The sequence below is a fragment of the Nanorana parkeri genome, unplaced genomic scaffold (genome assembly GCF_000935625.1).
Source record: "Nanorana parkeri isolate BGI_ZX_2015 unplaced genomic scaffold, ASM93562v1 scaffold715, whole genome shotgun sequence".
NCBI classification, from domain to species: Eukaryota; Metazoa; Chordata; class Amphibia; order Anura; family Dicroglossidae; genus Nanorana; species Nanorana parkeri.
Window position 1 is genome coordinate 644,506 of NW_017306983.1, and position 22,004 is coordinate 666,509.

Genomic DNA, 22,004 nt, shown 5'->3' on the forward strand with positions numbered 1-22,004 from the left:
TGTGTGTGTTCCCCCCCCCCCCCCCCCCCCCCCCCAATGTAACTAACATGCCAAAATACTTCCCTTCAGCTCCAGTGAAGAGATCTTCACAGTGAGGACCTGCCCAGCATTGTAACACAGAAAAAGGTTGTGTTTGCACATGTGCACCGCACGCCCCATTCATCTCTATGACTGATCCGTATTCCCTTAGATGGCTGGCGCCGCTACAAGCACAGCCATAGAAATGAACGGGCAAGCAGTTTGCATGCACAGTTGGCCATGGTTGTCCTGGGTTGGGCTGCACAATAAAGATCTTTGAAGTGGAGCTGAACATACATTTTCCTAAAGAGAATCTGTCAGTTTTCCCATTCAGGGCATTTGACCTGATATCAGCCAATTACAGCCCTTGTACCGCATGGCTTGATTGTGAGAGGAGGAAGACGCAGCACAAGGAGTCAATCAAGTCATATGCTGATAGAAGGAAAAAGCAGAGTGACAGAGAGATGAGCTAACTGCTGTGCTTCTTCTCCATTCACTGTCCAGTCACAGGCTGGGGGCGGGTCCATGACAGCCTGGCATCAGAGGAAGTGGGTTAAATGATGCTGCCCATCAGAATGAGGACATCTAGTGGCAGAAAACAAGCACTGCAGGGCAAATGTTTGGATTACAGGTGAATAATGCAGCAAAGGTTTTTTTATTGTATCTTCCAATGGGCGATTTGTTATCTTTTATTGGCTGTAGTTCTGCTTTAAAGGGTAAGTCCAGTTTTCCCCCAAATATCAGAAAATGAAATTACCCCCAAAAATCTACCTCCTCTCCACACCCCTGCTGGTCATATCTTTGGGAGAACTGCCAATTCATCCTCCAGCCGCAGCCGGGGGAAGTTCGTTGCGGGTATTTGTGAGTGCTCCAAGACATGAATAGATCAGTGGGGGAGTGCAGAGAAGATAAGTATTAGTGTATGGAGAGAGCCCCATCAAGAGGACCTGTCACGTTGCCTTGAATTGCTACCTAGTTACATCTGAACACTGTTTTAGCCTGTTTATCCAAATGTACTTACAGCCAAAACGGCATTGAGCATCCAGACCATGAAGGGGGCAATCGAAGAACAAGTAAAAGAGATCAAATGGCTACGGAATGTGCACCTTATGTTTACTCTTGATGTCGGGATTGGGAGCGCCTCATTGAAAGAGTTCAGATAAAACTTTATTCCATTAGGCCCCTTTCACACGCGCATTCTGACCAGGTCAGCCAGATCCAAACCGTTTACATTGGCTTATCCCCGGCTCTGGCCAGCTCCGGAAAAACAAACAGATCTGAGACCTAACCGAGCCGGATCAGAGGAAATCCGATGTCCATTTACAGCCGATTCTCTATACACCAACATGGGTCTGGTCATTTCGATTTTTTTAGGGTGGACACGGATGTCACAATGGTGACATCCATTCTGATGTGCAGGGAATCTGTGCATGAATCCCCTGTGGATCGGAACACAATGTGCCAGTCTGAATGGGGCCTTAGGGTCAGGGGACATTCACATAGCGAAGTCAACACGTTTCAGGGGTACAAAACACACCCCCTTCATCAGGGCAAAGGGAACATTGTGAATAAATCTAAGAAATGATTGCAGTAAATATCAGGAATATCATTTTACTGTTATCGGTTTGTTTCAGCAGAACAATAAGTATCCGCAGAGAGGAAACATTTAGTCCAAAATGTACAAACATGTCTTTTGTGTGTATCACCCGACACAATAAAAATTAATGAGAAGGATTTGCTGACTATCACCCTATTAATGTAATATTTTATATTTCCTAAATCATGTAACATTTCTGAAAAGAGCAAGTAGATTGGAGTCAAGCAAGGGCAATTGCCAACAAGGGTTTAAGTGGCTGAGTAACAAGACATCATTAACAGCGTGTGGTTTGAAATGTTCTGGAAATACTAGATCCCCGGATATGAGGGAGGTGAGTGTGAGGATAACTTACCTCCGTGCCCCAGTGCAGAGGTGTATGACTTCAAATGTGTTCTTCTTTAGGCCTCATTCATACGAGAAAAGGCCGGCACGTACAGCTCCGTTCTGCGTGCACGGCCGTATTGAGCAGCTCCCAGAAACATTAAAGGTTGGACCACAGTCCACCAAGAAAATAAAGGGATGGGGGTCTTATCATTGCTTCAGGGGTGTTGGCGGTGGCAGTGGTGATGGTGCTGTTTCATACTCTTAGATGTCAGAAGAAGCCCTAACTATCAAAAATATGTTACATGAAAATAAACATGTGCTTGCCTTTCCTTTCTCCTCCCGTAGGTTATACGTTAATAGTTGGACCACAGTCAAGAAAATAACAAAGGATTGGGTGTCCCATCATTGCTTCAGAGGTGTTGGTGGTGGTTGTGGTGCTGTATTAGATACTAAGATGTCAGAAGAAGCCCTAACTATCAACAATGTTACATGAAAATAGACAAGTACATGCCTTTGCTTTCTTTCTCCTGTAGATTGTACATGAAAAGTTGGACCACAGTCCACCAAGGAAATAACAAAGGAATTGGGGGGTCCCATCATTGCTTCATTGGTGTTGGTGGTGGTTGTGGTGGTGGTTGTGATGGTGGTTGTGGTGGTGGTTGTGCTGTATTATACACTTAGATGTCAGAAGAAGCCCTGACTATCAACAATGTTACATGAAAATATGCATGTCCATGCCTTTGCCTCTAATCCTAGCCAGAACGTGTGCTACAAGCTTGTACAGTGAATCTAGATTGCTTATCCATTTAAACCTATGATCTACTCAGGAAGGAATGCACACTATCCAGATATTTATATTATGAATTAAAAAGGTACCTAAATTGGAATCTCACTAAATGAATACAGCTGGTTGAAATAGTTCCAGAGTAAAGGTTCCTTTGTCAGGCAGCCCTAATCTTAATTTGCATTGCTATGGAATACAGGGTACAAAGAGGGTTTTGCATGAGTTTGTAGGGGAGGATCACACTGCCATCTGCTGGCGGCTCTGCTCATGACACGAGGTGTTGAGGCATTCTAGACAATCAATAATGAATAGTAATGCAGACAATTGCTTTGTATAAAATAATGACCTGCCATGGCCTGTGTAATTGGAGTCTTATAAGAAGCTCTTCTTTGGCACAGTCATAGCACACTCATATATTTATGCCTATTGCTCACAGCAGCCTCATGTTTGGGTTTTCACTGCTCAAAGTAAAGTAACCCAAAAAAGGCAATTGAAATACATTTGTATATATATATGTGTGTGTGTTAAATGGCTGCATATTTTAAAATATGTGAGGTTAGAAATATAGAAGATGCCATTGCTGCCAACTGTGGGGCTTTCATTCTCATCCTTTTGAGTCACTGTTCCTCAACAAGCATGCAGCCATTGAAGTCTTAAATGCCTGAATTCCCATCCGGCATACTTGTTTCAGGTCAGTGACTCACTCATTTGTAATGGGTAGAACAGGATGACAGCTATTCAGCCTGCAATGAGTTTTGCAATAGACAGCCCCCCCCCCTGCCCTTTCTTTCAAGGGTCTCCTAATCAGTCCAGGGATGTCCAGGTCCATAATGACATGTGAGCACTGTTAATGTTGCAGTATTCTAAGTGCAGGTTCAGGGGTAGTAATGAGCCAAACGTGCCTGGGTTCAAATGAACAGGACCCAGGGCTATCTGTGTCCTAGCAACCAATGACACTGTGCAACCCCAACAGCGTCAGTGGTTGCTAGGATGCAGGAGGGCGCATCATAACAACCAATGATGCAGTGGGACCACCTGTGCCCTAGCAACCAAGGAGCTGTGTGCACCGCACAGCATCATTGCTTGTTATGGGGCGCACACCTGCATCCCAGCAACCAATGACACTGTTTGGCTCAGCCACTAGTCAACCAATGAGTGGGAAGGTGAACTGGCCAAAGTGTTCATTCGTCCAACAAACTGCGAACAGTTTGGGTTTGGTACGAACTCATGGCTAATCCGAACAGGAAGCTCATCCCAACTGGGGTGGGTCCATGACGCCCTTGCCTAGAGGAAGTGGGTTGAAGCATGCTGGCCTTTATCCAATCTAGAGGAGTGGTGACATCTTGTGGTGGAAAGTAATTACTGCAGGGGACAGCTTCTGGATTGCAGAATGTTGCAGCAAAAACTGTTTTTTATTTCTGTTCTTATTGGGAAATGTATGTATATTTTTAAATCTGTACCAGTAAAAGCTGGATAATTCATGTCAATTGTGGTAAATAAATGTGCCGCCTCCATTGAAGGGTTGAGCCATCAAATTGCAGAGACGGTTGCATGCCAGTGGCCTCAATCACCTACTAGGTGTATCTCTCAGGAACACCTGTGGAGAGATCCCCCCCATCCCCTGTTCTGTGCCCCTACCCCTTCCCCATAACCACCATTAGCATAGAAATGCAGCATTTCTACTGAACAGTTTTATTCATTGGAAAATAGGTTAAAAAGCCAAAGGAAGACTGAGACACCTTGACTGACACATGAGGTAGGCTGTCCTAAAGTGTATGAATCACAGCAATGATGTCATTGAGAGTTACATATATGTATTTGGACCTGCAGACATCCAACCAAAAATAAAACCTTGGTTTTGATTGGTGGGACTCTTTAAAGGAAACCTGTCATGAGAGAAACACAAAGGCTGCCATTGCTGATCCCCTCCTATAAATGCTCATAGCCTGGCTGTCACTGGCTATAGTGCTTTCGGTGTCGCAGACCCCAAGTAAGCATGCAACCAGGGACGTCAGAACTATTTTTTGAGCTAGGGAGATTCAATGTATTGAAGCCAAAGGGTCAATATGCCAGCCAGACACCGGGCATATTCAAAAGACATTGTTCGACACTGACAGCATTTATTTTTTATGACTCCTTTTTATTGGTTTGTTAAGGAAATAAAAATCACTCTCCATTCCAGGTAGATGGGCACATGCACTTTGCTTTCAGGTGCATTTAACATAGTTCTGAGTTGCTTATATGGGGAGGGAAGCAGTTCTAAGATGAACAAAAGCCTGTCAACATTGGTCCTAAAAGGAGAACTATGAGGTGAGTGCTTTTCACTCACCTCATAGTTCTGGCCGACCTGTGACAATGAGACTGTCACAGGTCGGCTCAGTAGATCGGGAGGTGAGCGAACACATACCGGCGTTCGCTCACCTCTCGATCCTGTCACGGCTCTCTGCTGTGACAGGGGAGGGGCGGGTACAGCTGGCTCTGCCTCTGTTAGGCAGATCCAGCTGTCAGTCACGCAGCTGGGAGGATCCCGGTATAATTGTCGGGATCCGCTTCAGCTGCTGCGTCTCAATATACCGCGAGCAGCAGCTCGCGGTATACTGCAGTGTCTCAGTATACCGCGAGCCGCAGCTCGCGGTATACTGAGCCTAGCGTGACGGGAGGACGCTAGTTTGTGTCCTCCCATTACCCTAAGGAGAACTATGGGGAAAAGCCTTAACCCCATAGTTCTTCTTTAAACAGACTTAAGGCCCATTCACACCAGATGCATTTGGGCTGCACAGCAAGGCGATTTTCTTGTCATTGATGGACTCCATTCATACAACTGCGTTGCAGCGGAACGTGTTGCTGTGTGCTGAAATAAAGTACGTCATGCAGTAGTTTTTTTCAGCGCTGTGGGATGCGACGTGAAACAACCGCCTTGCACCCATCTGTATCCGTAGAACGGAATGAAATGTCAATTGTGATATTACAATAAAGAAAAAAAAGTACAGGATCGGCGCAACAGCACCGTGCTGGGCACCGCACACCAGCTGCTGTGTGATTTAGCGCAGAGGTTGGTGTGAATGAGCCCTTAAAAGACATTTCGGAGGCATGGAGGCCTCATTTCTCAAGGTACAAGGTCCCATAGACCTGGCAGAGAACACCGGCGTATCTGCACTTGCGTGGGGGGATCCAGTGCATGTGCAGACATGTTGCAGAACAGCAGGAATCTGCGTATGCGACCTGCCTGGGAACCGAGGAGTGACTGCGTATAAAACAGACCTTGTTTCAAGATGGCAGCATGGGAGCTGAGCGGTGCAAGACGAACTTTGCCTGCTAGGAAGACAACGCTGGACTCCATGGACTAATAAGTATGTTTTTTTAAATTCTCATACAGGGACAAGTGTAAGGGATTTTAATTTTCATATTGGCTAGGCAGGCTGTACTCTTTAATGCCTCAGTATTTACATTTCATCACTAGAGTGCGCTAGTTATTATAGCTCACACTTGGACCGTCTCCATTGTACACAGCGATGTGCATTAACAATACATACACACCTAGTTGGGTGCTACTGTAAACAAAGCACAGTAGGCTCTTTGACATGGGGTGGAATGACCTCCAAAAAGTTAACTTTTTCTAAACCTCTTGGCTTTCGGATCTGCCCCGTAAAGGTACGTAGTCTTTGTAGCAAACTCATTGCTAGAACCCTAAATCTAAATGATCAGTTCTTGGTGGAAATATGCTTCTTCATTTATTACAATAGTTTATAGTAGAAATGATTTTGCTTCCATGCAGATAGCAGTAAGCTGCAAGGGTTAGGGTGCTACTGGAAAAGAAATCTCTAATAATAATAATAATAAATACATGGCTTTGAAATATGGCAGTGATGGGCTTTTGCAAGACAGCAGAGCACAAATTGTCAAAGTACAGCAATTGGTAATAAGCTGAGTTACGGGTTATCCCTGCGTTTACAGGGCTAGCTCCTGGCTATGATGATTCTGGTCTGCAAACACCTAATATTATTCAGAAATACAATATGTCCTAGAATAATTGTTCATTATCATTCATAAAACGTTATTGTTGTCCTATGTATCTTTGGCTATATAGGTCATCCTTCTCAACCCTGGTGCCATGGCACACTGGGGGAGCCTTCAGGCTTCCTCAGAGGTGCGATGAAATTTTCGCACAGCATCATGCCTCTGATGTGAAGAGAGAGACTCTCCTGATGTGAAAGGGGGGGACTCTGATGTAAAAGAAGAAACTTCTGATGTGAAGGGGGGCTTCTGATGTAAAGGGGGGCTCTGATGTGATGGGGGAACCTTATTTTTTTTTGTGTTTTTGCGTAGGCCCTCCCCCCCTTAAAATCCATACCAGACACCTATCGTGGATAAGGGTCTGGTATGAATTTTGTAAGTGGTAGGGATGCACCGACACTGTATTTTTTGGTATCGAGTTTGAGTATTTTTTCCAGTACTCGCCGATACCAAATACCGATACCGGAAATCCCATTAGCCGGGAAACTGTCTCCATGCTCTCTCGTCACCAGGTGGCCAAATGACTCGCTACCAATCAGGAAGCCGGACGGCAAGTAATTGACCAGGTGACGAGGAAGCATGGAGCTGGTTTTCTGGCCAATCAGGAACCCGGGGGGGGGGGGGGGGGGGGGTAATGACTCGCTGCCCGGCTTCCTGATTTACCAGTTTCCCAGCCAATCAGGAAGCAAAGCAACAAGTCATTACATGCCGCCCGGCTTCCTGATTGGCCTGGAAGTCGACTCCATGCTCCCTCATCACCAAGTGACAAGGGAGCATGGAGCTGGCTTCCCAGCCAGCCAGGAAGCCAGGGGGCGAGTCATTACCTGCTCCCTGGCTTCCTGATTATCTGAGAAGCCAGTTCCATGCTCCCTGGCTCCCTTGTCCAAGAAGCCAGGCAGCATGTAATGACTCGCCACCCAGCTTCCTGATACTGGAAGTTCCGATATCAGGCTAAGTATCGGGAGCATTTGGGGCGAATACTTGCCCAAATACTCGTATTGCCACTGATACCGTTACTAGTATTGGTATCGGTGCATCCCTAGGGGCCACATATTGTTTTTTACATTTACTGTTTTTACATTTTAGTCTGGTGCATCTAAAAATTTCGCATACTTTTAAAGGTTGAGACACTGATTTAGGTTTCTATTGATGATAATGATGTAGTAGTAGTGGTAGTAGAAGTAGATGTTATATTACATTTTTATAACTTGATATATTACGATTTGCGATCCTCCAGATGGACACAGAGAATACAGAGCACTGGTTGGCACAGTGTAGATATGATTACTGACACTGAGATAGTTTTGAAAAAGAAAGGTGGGCAATAGCTCAGAACAGGTATCACTAAGGACAACTCTAAGCATAGGTAGAGTTTGACTACAAATGGAAGAGGCTGTACTGCCTGGAGTCCATTGTAAAGCTGGCCATACACTTCTTGAATTTTGGCTGATTCCTGCTGTCGGCACCACCTGGATGAACAAAAGTCTATTTTTTTTCGATTTTTGGCGAAGAAGCTATGTGACAAATTCATGGCCGAACAGTGCTGCACTCAAGCAGATGCAGTCACTGTTTGGGTATTCGGTAACCACGGGTGCCTCCAGGTGTTGAATACAATAACCAACAGGGTAGCTTTCTTCATCCACACTGTTTAGCATGGATAGGGGAATCTACTGAGTTCTCTCATTCCGCAGAGAAAAAATTAAAGGTGAATGGCCATTATAAGCCAGTGCAGCTAGTGCAATGATTGCAGAGGACATCCTCTGGGTACGTGTCCAGGCCAAGGCGCCTGTTTAACCACTTCCCACCAACTGTATGCAAATATGTGGCAACACAGTTGTGGGCTTTAACATATATGTGTGCAGCTGGCTGCATTGCTATGTGCTGGAATCGTGCTCAATTGGCTCCCCCAGCACTGTGACTAAGCTGTCCTCAACGGCTCCTGGTAATAGTTTATGATCAGGAACTGTTGGGATGAGCTTCGGATCTAGCAATCACTTTGACAACCAATCACAGTGACCATGTGATCGGAGTCTCTCCTATCAGATACGTTTAAAGGACTGGCTCACACTGGAAGCCACAGGTTAAAGAGTATTTTCACTTTTGGAGCCAAATTGGGATGAAACCTACTTTATATTTGTTATGTTCCTAATCACGTAGCATAACTTTATTAAAATATATATAAATTGTAATCCACATGTTTAGTAGAAGTTGATGATTGGCTCCAGTGTATGTATTTTACTCATGCCCATACAGCTATATCATTCCTTGCCATGTCCTTTACGGCCTGTTTAGATGCTGTACAACTTACTGCTGGATCCATTTTACTGTGTGTATTTCTTCTGCTACTTGTGTTTAAAATAAAGAGTTAAAAAGTTTTATATATATATATACTGCCTAGCTTTTCCCTTCTATGAAACGATAAGGAAAAGGCTGGGGATTTATGGTTATGCCGATTAACCCTGTCTGTACTGTGCTGGCAGATCACTGTCTGTGTCTGTCCTAATAAAGGGTTAAAGATCTCCAGGCTTGGGTGGCACAGTACATTGTATGTCAATGCACTTTTAAACACGCCTGTCCCTAAAACATGTCCCCTAATTGCACATTGCTGCAGAGTGATATGTTTAAACCTGCTCCAAAGAAACAACTAGAAACGTAAGATTTTTTTGTAGTTATTGTAAAGTGCTGTGTGATTGGGAACAAATACAGAGGGGGGGGGGGGTTCTCAAATTGTATGGCAAAGGTGGAGGCAGTGTTTGAGGACATGCTAGGAGTGTGCGTCCAGGCCTGTCTGTGCCTGAGCAGACAGGGACCTGAATCAAACCATTGTCTACTTTGATCTACAGTAAGTGGATTACCGGGTGACAAAGGTAGTCTGTGCATGAACAGACTGAGAACCTGAGAAGGAGACTAAAGCTGGCCATAACACTGGTAGATTTTCATACCAATGTTCTTGTTAGAACATTCGATAATGCCATGAGAGACTTGACGAATGTTGTTCAAATTTTTGACTTTAACATTCAGTTTTGGAATGAATGGAGATTCACGAGCAAAAACCACATTCACTGTTAGAAATGTGTTCATTTGAAAAACATTTCCATCCCGTTCCTTTGATTTTTTTCATCACTATGGTCCAAAACCGTGGTCAATTGGACCACATTAACTAGAAAAACGTAGAAAATTGAACGTGTGTTCCAAAAACAATTTTGTAGAAAGAAATTCTACTGGCGTATGGCCAGCTTAAGAGAACCAGTCTAGCGGGAAAGTTGGGAGTACAGTGGGATTGCAGACAGGGTGCTGGGAGGATACAAAAATCTGCTGTTGTGCTAAATAATCCGTGTGGGTAAAACTTTCTATCATTCTGCTTTGTGGAGGAATAAAAGTGGTGACCAAACCCAGCAGCGATCTGCGTCCTGGAAATATTTTCGAAGCTTTGCAGCTATATAGCAACCAGATGTTACTGATAGCAAAGTGGAATCTGTGACACGTTATTTCTGCTGCGGGTTACTGCATGCTTGCCTTGAACTTAACTGCTGTGCCTCTACAGTGCATTGCAATGCATTCGGCTAAGACCCCTTTCACATTGGTGGTCCGATCAGTCCGCCTGTCAGTTCTTCAGGCGGACTTGATTGGATGCCCAATTTAAGTCTATGGGCAGCCGGATCTAAATGGAAGGGTGTCCCCCGGCTAAGGCCAGGTCCGGGAAAACAAATGGAACAGTGCTCTGTTTCCCCGGACCTGATTGTCCTGGATCAGAGGTAATCTGATGTAAACAGACAAATGTCCATTTACATCAAACTCCCTACAAACTGACATAGGGTCCGGTCACTTACGTTTTTTGCTCCATCGCAAGATAGAGGAAAAAACTGGACAGAAAGGGATGTCTCAACGGTGACATCTGATCCATAACGCTCCAATCAGGAGAGAATCCGTGCACGAATCCCTTCCTGATCGGATAATGTGAAAGTTGCCTTAAGCATGTTATAACGCATGTCATGAGGTGGGTTACAACACACGTTATGGTGTGAGGAATCAAGGCAAAGTGCCCACTGAATGCCCACACAAGTTATAGATTTTGGCTGTAAAATATTTCCTACCTCAATTTTTTTGTGTTCTAGGATGCCAAGAGGCCCAGTATGTGACAACAAAGCTTTGGTCAGACAGCAATAAGTAACCTATAGTGGAGGTGTAGTGGATTAAATTTCATGGAAGTCCAGTAAATAACATTTCATCGAACCGAGGTCAGAATCACGGTCTGGAAAGAATGGTCACTCAGTTTGTGTCTGTACCGTGGTCCACCATTTAGGCTGCATTCACACCAGCAGCTGCACTGCAATGCAGGCACAGTGCTAATGCACTGACTTTGTTAGAAGTCCCCCCCTCCCCCATTTACATACACGTGCATGCCATACACACACATATTAGAATCAGATGGCAGGGGTTGGTTTTAAATTTATTTTTATTTTATTATTTTTTACTTTTTTATCACCTTTTTAATAGTTTTTCCACTTACTTTTGCTACCAGAAAGGGGATAACAAGCCCCTATGTGACAGCATTTGGAAGTGACCGGTTCTCTTTATGGAGACGTCAGGGGTCTGTTAGACCTCTGACGTCTTTCTCGCCCTCCAATACAGATCAACAAAAGGACAGGAATGTGCTTGATAGCCTGTTGTTATTGGTTGCCTGGAAGCCAGCAGTCCTAGCAACCAATGACTGATACGTAGGGGCCTGCATTGGAAACACCTGTCTCAGAGGTTGTCAGGCAGCCATAACTCAGCGCAGGTCGGCGTTTGCAGCCCGGACAGAACCACCACACGGTCTGTATCTGGACCATGGGCCACCACTTAGTGATGACTGCTATAGGGAAAGGAAACTATAAGGGCTTACTTATGGAAAGGGAGGTGCTTCATGTTTTGCCCAGAAGCAGGCATAGCCAAACATCAGCCCTCCAGCTATGGTGAAACGAAGAATCCCATTAGGCAATGTAAGACTGGTAACCACAGGCATGAATTCCAGAGGCAGATGCATGATGGGATTTGTATTATTAACACAGATGGAGGGCTGAAGTTTGGCTACCCTTGCTTTAAAGAAGAACTCTGGAAATTGAAAAACTGTAGCCTTGAAGTGGGGATAGACAAAATGCTAATTTTATCTATGGGCCTTAAATAAATCAGATACACTCACCTGATCCTCGGTCCTGAGGCAGCCAGCGCTCCCCTCTTCTCCAGCTGTGGAATGTCCCTCGGTGCCCTCATGTCTAAAGCAAGTCAATGGACCTGCATTAGATAAAATCATGTCAGTGATCCTTAGACCACTGGAGCACAGGGGAGGAGAGGCTGCAGGGACCGGTCTGGCAGCCCTAAGGAGGCCAGCGGAACTGTGGATCAGGTTAGTGTATCTGCTTTATTTGAGCCCCCCTAGACAAAATGAGCATTTAACTCTTGAAGTGCGGGGGTAACCTCAGGGGCGTCCTGGAGCGCATACCGGGTGACACCCCGCTGTGTCGTCATTGCGCATGCGTGTGACGTCACCACGCGCGTGCGGGATGACATCATCCCGCATGTGTGACCATCTTGGTGACACCTGCTGGCAGCCATCTTGGTGATGGACGGCGGCAGAGAGAGGAGGGGACGTTCACCCAGCGGGATAAGATTTGCCGCTGGGTCCCCTCCTCTCTCCTGCAACTGTCCGGCTCTCGGTCCATGACTGAGTGCCAAACTTTTCAGAGGGGGTGACACCAAAATGACTGTCAGTCATTTTGGCATCGCCCCTCCAATGGTGTCCCCTGGTTGGGGCCGCACCCCCCACACCTCTCTTGTGACACCACTGGGTAACCCCACTGCAATGGCTCAGCCCTCTAACTGTGGCGAAACTGCAAATCCCATCATGCATCTGCCTCTGGAAGTATTGTCTGTGGCTGTCAGTCTTCTTTAAAAGCTGATTAGAAGGTGACTGTTGTAAGCACCCCTGGCAGTGTTATAGATTGTCTCAGTCCCCTTTCATTGCCATGTGCTGGTCAGCTTGATGCGCACGGAAATGTGGAAAAAAATTATGTATACGAAATGTTAAAAACAAAGGAATAAATAATCTGTATACTATAATAATAATAATAAGTTAATATCATTAGATCAACCACATACCACTATCACAGTACTGTATTTTTTGCAATAGCGGTTCCTTAAAGTCCTGCACGTAGGTCTGGTTGGCATGGATGACCCCAGCGACAAGCACGCAGTGAATAATCAGAGTATGACTTCTAGTAAACTTTATTCTGCAAGATCCTTCATAAAGAGGAACACATACTAGACACAAGAGCATGTGCCCCATGCTCATATCACCCACATACATCACTTCTATGTTCCTATCAGGACTGCAGAAACCTTTCTCCTTTCCCTCATCACTACAGCTGACAGCCAAATCAAACTAACAGCAGCCAAAGATTTCTCTACCCTCAAGTCCACAGCAGGCTGTGAGCGGGACCATTTAAAGGGGCAATCCTGGGAGTATAACATTTGGTGAGAAATTCAGCCTCTGACTTTAATATTGTATTATAAAATTTTAAAAAAACTATCACTTGTTGAACTTTACACTTTTCTAAGGCACTGCAATAATATATATTCCTTTTATATCAGCCGCATGGTCTTAGCAAACCCGTAGAAGCGGACAGAGGCTGCATGAGCAGTTTAAAACAGGGCCAATATTTAACGTTTGCTGAAAATTAAACAAGTATCATCTTGTCCCAGTGTTTCTGCCGTACATAGGGACTCAATCAGGAAACGGCTCGGTCCATGCAGAAAGTAGAGGCCTGTTATTATACGGATTCTGAGGACGCTGGCTCCGCCAGTTTAAGGCTTGCTCCACGCCTGTTTTGCTGGATTAAGGAAGTCTTGGCTGAGCAGAGAGAGAAGGAGGGACAATGAAACTATGCTTTGCTCTGGGGACACCCAGCAGGTGGAGGGCCACCGACTGACGTGACAGTAAAGTCTGCTTTTTATTTCTCCCCTATACTCTATAAATATCAACTTTATTACGTTAGATCTCTTCAGCTCCCATTTGTCTTTATCTCCTGCATGCTGTTTATATAACTTCCTTACTTGTATTACATAACCGCTCACAGCTGCCTGTTTCTGTGTCATACATTGCACTTTTAAAGCTTCAACGCTGCATTGCATTCATGTCATTCATGGATACTTTGTAAACAGACCCATAGGGTTATAAATGGAACCATTGCCTGCCCCTGATTCCAAGGGCAAGTCCAAAGTTACAGCAAGGATGATGACTTTGAATTCCTTTCTGATTCAATATTTACAATTAGTTTTATATATTGTCTTTTTGATGTGTTTACAAAGCCATGCTTTAACTAAAGCTGGGCATACACTGGTAGATTTCCAAACAAACCTTCCCACAAAATATCTTTCCTTCGACTTTCTGTTAGTTGATGGGGGTCAAATCTATCGATTTCGACCGTAGTGATGAAAAAGCTCGAAGGAGCAGATGCAAAATGTTTCTCTAACGAACTAAATGATAACAGTGAATGTGGTTTTTCGGTCGGGAAACTTCATTCATCCCAAAATCAAATGTTAAAATAAAAGGAAATTTAGTTCAATATTCGTCAAGTGTCTGATGGCATTATCGGGTGGTAAAGAAAGATCTTTCGTTCCGAGATCTACTTGTGTATGGCCAGCTTTAGTATCTAGAATCCAGTTCATGATGAGCTCTGATGTAGTATTGTGAGATGCTAATTTAGGATCACCACTTTAGCAGCAATGTCCCTAGAAATAAAGTTGAAAATGTTTTTTTTATATATATAATCTATATAATGGGGGTGTGTGTATTATTATATTTAATATAACATTAATAAAATATAAAATTGGATCACAAATGCTTGTTCTCTCCTTCCTTTTTAATATATATACATAGCAAATTGTTACTTGAAATGTAAAACGGAAAAGGAACATTATTATCAAATGAATTTGTATTCTGTTTTACATAGAAAGTCAATAAATCAAAATAATTGACATAAGTTCACCCTGAAAGCTCCTGATCTCGTCCCTGGATATTATTTGAAAATATTGCTAATTATATTCATAACTGACTTATTTTTTTTATTATTGGATTTGTTTATATTAGTCCAATATATTCAATAGATAAATATAGAGAACAATAAATGCTTCTCACTAGTACTTGCACCTGAAGTAATTTACAATATAATTTTCCTAACTCATACAGAGCCAGTTTGGGTGGAAGACCATTAACCTTTAATTCTGAATGGGCTGCCAATGCACCAAAGTGAACAGCACCTTTTTTTTTCTGGCACAGCTCACTACAGCTCGGTAGTGCCTAAAGCTGGGCCAAGCTTCAGTATCCTGCTAGTCGGTCTCGCTGGCTCTTAAAATACCTGAACAATGCCTGCATCCAATCAGATTGTTCAGGTCTTTTAAGAGCCAGTGGGGCCAACTAGCAAGATACTGAAGCTTGGGCCAGCGGGAGATCCCTCCATTCACACAGTTTAGCATAGACGGAGGAATCTGTTGCCTTTTATCCATCTGACCATAGAAAATCTGCAGATAATCTCTAGATGTATGGCCAGCTTAACTGAGCATTGCATGCTGTTCAAAATGAATGGTACTGGGAGGCGCATAACGTGCAATGCAATAGTGTGGATCCAACCTAAAGGATATTTTGCATTGCAGATGGAATCTGGAGCAGTTGCCCATAGCAACCAATCAGCTTCTATCTTTCATTGTCAAAGCTTAACTGAACAAACTAAAGAGAGAAGCTGCTTAGTTACTATGGGCAGCTGCTTCAGAGTCTGTTTGCTCGAGGTTTGATAAATTCCACCCTGTGTGTTTAACGCACGCTATCGAACAGCGCACTTAGCGTGCATTACTGTGCACTAGGCATGTTGCATTGCCATTCAATTGAATGGCACCCCAACGCACCTCCTAACAGGCGTGTTGTTGCAGCGCAGAGAAGCATGCAGTACCCCAGTACCGTGTGATGTGGTGCAGCGAGAAAAGTAGGGCACACAGTATAGCGGTACCGCTTGTTGCTCTGTATTGCAACGTATAGCCTTTAGGTGACTTTAGCCTTTAGGTGACTGCCTTTAGGCGTTCCCTAAAGACTCATCTCTTCAGGGAAGCCTATCCCACCTTGACCTAACCACTGAACCTTCACATTCTCAAATAATTCATCCCCACACAGCTACCTCCTCATGTATCATTTCCCCTAATCTTTTAGATTGTAAGCCCTCAGGTGCAGAGCCCTCCTTACCATCTTGTCTTGAATTGTATTGTGATTGTAATGTCTTCCTGATATTGTAAAGCGCTGCGCAAACTGTTGGCGCTATAATACAATGTAATAATAATATAGCCGGTATCATGCCATTAATGTGAATGGGACCTATATCCCATGCACTCTCTCACTGGGAAAGCACTCCAGCCCCAAGTCAAATGCTGCAGAAAACCCCACATCATTGGATCCTCTCAGTGTAAAGGAGGCCTGTGCCACTCTACTGCCCAGTAACCTCATTTATCAAAAGTGTCTAAAAGGAAAATAATCTCTGTATACTAAAGCAACAAATCAGCGTCTTCCTGTCATTTTCTAACCTCATGTTGAAAAGTGACAGCTGGCACCTGATTGGTTGCTACACAGCACAAGTACTTGTGTTTTGTGTCTTGTGATTTAATGAATGGATCCCAAACCACTCTGATATGCCATGGTACCTAGTAACCATCAGACATCATCACGTAAAGCTGAACTCCAGGCAGATAAAAAGACACAAATTAATGCAGCTCTATAATCTTTAATACATCATTAAATATCGTTTTCGAAGTACAAGCAGCGTGAGTAGCTGAATCTGACCAAGTATCAGCCTCTTGCAGTCCCTATACTGGATTGGGAATGGAAGAAGCAGTACAAAGAGCCAATCAGCTCAAATGCTGACAAGAATCATGCTGTTAGGTGGAGAAAGCAGAGTGACGGAGAGATGAGCTCATCACTGTACTGCTTCTCCTTTTGCTGTCCAGTCTCAGGGAGGGGTGGGTCATATACCGATTTGCTCTCTCTGCTGCTCCAAGGCCAGGTTCCTCAATGCGCCGCCCTACCCGCCAACCCCTCCCCCCCTGGAGAATGGCAGACCTGCAGGCTGCATACAATGTCGCCGAGATCACTTGTACAAAACAAGTGGCGGCTTCCCCCGCTGTACATTTAACTCTGCTTGCCAAAACTAAATGTAGAAAACAACTACCCGCCCGGGCATTAGAAGATAGGAATTCCACACCCCTGCTGCCCCTCTACTCCCTGCTGCCCCGAGGCCGGGCCTTGGTTGGCCTTGTGGGGAATCCGGCCCTGTACATACCCACTTGTGCCCCAATGTCCCGCACTGGGCCTGATTTATGAAAACTGGAAATGTTGCTCATAGACATAAGATTGTATGTTTCATTTTTCCGTAAGGTACAACTTGATATGTTGCTATAAGCCCCAGCTGGTCTATAAACTAATTTGTCAAAACTCTCTGCCTAAAAAAACCAAAAACAAATTCAGAACCTGCGTGGCAAATTATAATGAATTATGTTTAGCAATGATCTTCGAACATTTGACACTTGTTGCACTTGAGAATTAGTAGATTACTAACCTGGCATTGCCCACAGGTCCCAGCAGTCTGCCTGCTGTGCCATGGCAAGCAACGATGGAGACAGGCGAAACCCAACAGAGATACGCATGAGCCAGATGGTGCTACCATGTCACGCCAACCACCGCGGGCAACTCAGTACCGGGCAACTGCTGAAATGGATAGATACCGCGGCCTGCCTGTCAGGTGAGAGGATTTGTAAAATATAGTATGCAGTCAGTGAGTTTAGGCTTTTGCTTTCATTGGTTTGCTCTTCTGAAATGAGGTGTCATCTTAAGTAAAGGTTTTAAAGAATTTCCAAGAAACATGTAAACCCCATCTAAATTGGGCCTCCATCCAATTTCTGCTTGCATTACTCCTCAGACTTAAAGGGGTTTCTTTATAAACAATTCACAGAGCCATTTGTCCTGCATATCTCTGTGAACAGTCGTTCTGTGTGAACAGAGGCAAAACCAAACGTCTTAGTATATTTTCCTTTCGGGTCGAAGGTAATGTAATACTGCATTCTGGCCATTAGGTGGAGCTTAGGAGCATAGGAATAATAATTTATTTGCAATGTTCCTCCGCTCCATCTAGTGGCCATAATGTGGAATTATCTCACTATATGTAGTATATGTAGTGTAAAATAAGAATTGGGCTCATTTAATTAGAGGGGGACAAATTGTGGGGGTCATTTCAGTTTCCCATTTTTAGCTGAAAACAGTGTGACTCTTAGATCTTTTACTTACTTGCTGTTCTATATTTTTTACTTAGTATCTATATACAGATTTTATCAGATAATTCATCTCGACCAGTGTTTCTCAACCTTTTTTCAGCCACAACACCCTTTAAAAGTATACAGAATCTTGAGGCACACCAGTCTAAAATGTAAAAGACATAAATGTTACTTATCATCCATGCAGACATAAACCAGTCACTGTGCCATGCCCTGAATTCCTGTCATCCACCCACCACTGTGCCAGCAGAAGCCCCCATAACCTGCACACCCTGATTTCCAGCCATATACCAGTCATTGTGCCATGCAGAAGCCTGTCCCCAGATATTTATCTGTGCACTGCTCCCTGCGTCATGCATGTACCCCCTGAAATCTTGTCATACACCAGTCACTGTGCCATGCCCTGAATTCCTGTCATCCACCCACCACTGTGCCAGCAGAAGCCCCCATAACCTGCACACCCTGATTTCCAGCCATATACCAGTCATTGTGCCATGCAGAAGCCTGTCCCCAGATATTTATCTGTGCACTGCTCCCTGCGCCATGCGTGTACCCCCTAAGTTCTTGTCATACACCAGTCACTGTGCCAGTAGAAGCCCCCAGTAACCTGTACCCCCAGATTTCTAGCCAATTACAAGTCATTGTGCCATGCAGAAGCCTGTCCCCAGATATTTATCTGTGCACTGCTCCCTGTGCCATTCGTGTACCCCCTGAATTCTTGTCATACACCATTCATTGTACCATGCCCTGTATTCCCTGAATTCTTATCATACACCATTCATTGTACCATGCTCTGTATCCCCTGAATTCTTATCATACACCATTCATTGTACCATGCCCTGTATCCCCTGAATTCTTGTCATACACCATTCATTGTCCCATGCCCTGTATCCCCTGAATTCTTATCATACACCATTCATTGTACCATGCCCTGTATCCCCTGAATTCTTGTCATACACCATTCATTGTACCATGCTCTGTATCCCCTGAATTCCTATCATACACCATTCATTGTACCATGCCCTGTATCCCCTGAATTCTTGTCATACACCATTCATTGTACCATGCCCTGTATCCCCTGAATTCTTGTCATACACCATTCATTGTATCATGCTCTGTATCCCCTGAATTCTTATCATACACCATTCATTGTACCATGCCCTGTATCCCCTGAATTCTTGTCATACACCATTCATTGTATCATGCTCTGTATCCCCTGAATTCTTATCATACACCATTCATTGTACCATGCCCTGTATCCCCTGAATTCTTGTCATACACCATTCATTGTACCATGCCCTGTATCCCCTGAATTCTTGTCATACACCATTCATTGTACCATGCTCTGTATCCCCTGAATTCTTATCATACACCATTCATTGTACCATGCCCTGTATCCCCTGAATTCTTGTCATACACCATTCATTGTCCCATGCCCTGTATCCCCTGAATTCTTATCATACACCATTCATTGTACCATGCCCTGTATCCCCTGAATTCTTGTCATACACCATTCATTGTACCATGCTCTGTATCCCCTGAATTCTTATCATACACCATTCATTGTACCATGCCCTGTATCCCCTGAATTCTTGTCACACGCTAGTCATTGTGCCAGCAGAAACCCCCATATTCTGCATCCCCAGATATCTTGCCATACACTGCTCCCTGTTCCAGCAGATCCTGCTCAGGACCTGCACCCCCAGCCTTCCAGGCACAACCCCCATATAGCCCCCTTCATGCCATTTACCCTCTTACTCTCCTCTGGCCGCCCAGGCCCAGCAGATGTCTATAGCTGGCTACCTCCCCTCAAGTACTGGAAATACAGTCCTCGCTTTGTAATTCTCCTCTTCCCATAGCTATTCTATGTGTATTTCTATCAATGCATTACTCCATTCCACTTCCTGCCCGACTTCCACCTGTTTCCAGCACTTCCCCGGCTTTCCCCAAATGCAACTCCATGCCTCACAAAGCTAGTTTCTCAACCTCACAGAACTAGAAACTGGTGCAGGCCGGCCTCCTGTGTCCCAGCAACCAATGTCATTAGTTGCTAGGATGCTAGTGGCCAGCCCACAGAGCGCCTTTGGTTGTTATGGTGCATGTTGTGCACGTTATTATTATGACGCAGTGAAACAAAAAAAATTAAGAATCCCCCGCTTTGTGGCTACTTTTGTTCCCCATGGTACCTGTGTGTGTTGTAAAGTAGCCACCGCTCCAAGCTCACTCCTGTGATGGACTACAATTTCATGTTTAGATTACTAATTTGTATTCTGATTGTAGCAAGCTTGGAGCAGTGGCGACTTTACAACACACACAGGGACCATGGGGAACAAAAGTAGCCACGCTCCAGAAGGAAGGACAGTGTCGGCACCAATGCAGAGATGATTTGGGGCTCTACAGCTGAGTAATACACAAATAAGATACATTTTTGTTAATAGTTAAGGCACATGAAAGCATTTTTAAGATTTACCTTCTGAGTTTACTGTCACTTTAAATATCACAGCAAATGTCTGTTTCTTTATACCACCAGTACAGAGTGTAGCAAGTTATACAGTATACTGTGATATTGATCAGAGGAAGTATTTTCAGTTATTTGAATACATAATGGATTGTTTATGAAACATTTATTCCCAGTTAAGGAACTGGTAATAAATCTCCACATGTCATGGGGTACTTGAGAAGCAGAAAGTATTTGGTAAATAGTGGCTTTATAAATGATACATACTTTACTATTAATGTCCTACAATAACCAGAGGATGATGCTTTGTGTTCTGGCCTTTCAGCGGAGCGACATGCTGGCTGTCCCTGTGTCACTGCCTCTATGGATGACATCTACTTTGAGCATACCATCAGGTAATGGCATTTCATTGTGTTTCATTAATATAATGTTTTCTATGAAATAGTATATATTAGGGATGCACCTATACTGGTTTTTCGGTATCAAGTACGAGTACCAATATTTATCTTTCGTTACTGGCCAATTCCGATACCGGTACTGCTGGTAGCATGGAGCCGGCTTCCCGGCCAATCAGGAAGCCAGCTCATAAACTGCCGCCCGGCTTCCTGATTGGCAGGGAAGCTGGCTCCATGCTCTTTGGCCGGCTCCATGCTGATTGGCTGGGAAGTCGGCTCCATCTTCCCTTGCGGCACTGCCGGTCAGAGGAAGTCTCCCTCTGACCGCAATTTCCGGTATCCGGGGTAAGTATGGGAGCATTTAGGTGAGTATGAGTACTCACCCAGATACTTGGTATCAACATCGATATCAATACCAGTATCGGTATCGGTGCATCCTTAGTATCTATGGTCAAGGACTAAAAATACATCTGTATTTCTGTATTGAATTTTCATAAGTTCTATCCCACTCCTAATAACCAGATCCATCTAGAAGTTTGTAAACTTACTTATTGAAGATGCCCATAGGCTGTACTTCCTCTATACTCTGGCACCATTTCACTCAGCCTTGTGAATATGTACTTCCTTGTGTCAGATGCAATCACTGTTCAGGTACTCTGAGAGCCACAGCTACAGGCACTGGCTGTCTGAATACAATAGTCTGCAGGGAGATTTCTTCATCCACAATGTTTAGTGTGAATGAGGGAATTGAGTCATTTTTAAAGTTCAGCTCACGGGGCTGAATGAGAAAAATCTTATGGTGTATGGCTCGCTTAAGGCCTCATTCAAACTGACAGCAGGCTCCACTGCCCCTCTGAAAATCAATCCATGCTAAATCACTATTCAGAGGAAGCAGAGCAGTAGCTGCCCAGTGTTTAGGAGGTGATACTGCCATCTTCTAAATGCTGTTTTTTTTATTTTTTTATTCCTAATGGGGATTTTGTGTTGCAATGCTGTGCTGCAACCGCGTGCCCATTGATTGCAGTAGTTGCATTTGACAAGCAGCGCCACCTGCAAACGTGATATGAT

At 44.3% G+C, this 22,004-nt stretch overlaps 1 protein-coding gene across 1 annotated transcript in view; it reads left to right on the forward strand.

Annotated features, from left to right (window-relative positions):
- The first annotated feature begins 13,571 nt into the window (after positions 1-13,571).
- ACOT11 (acyl-CoA thioesterase 11) overlaps positions 13,572-22,004 on the forward strand; it is a 32,633-nt gene continuing 24,200 nt past the window's right edge. The window contains exons 1-3 of the mRNA XM_018563980.1: positions 13,572-13,712; positions 17,388-17,554; positions 20,867-20,936. Coding sequence (XP_018419482.1) covers positions 17,413-17,554; positions 20,867-20,936 — 212 coding nt within the window. The 5' untranslated portion in view covers positions 13,572-13,712; positions 17,388-17,412. The remainder of the gene's footprint in view (positions 13,713-17,387; positions 17,555-20,866; positions 20,937-22,004) is intronic.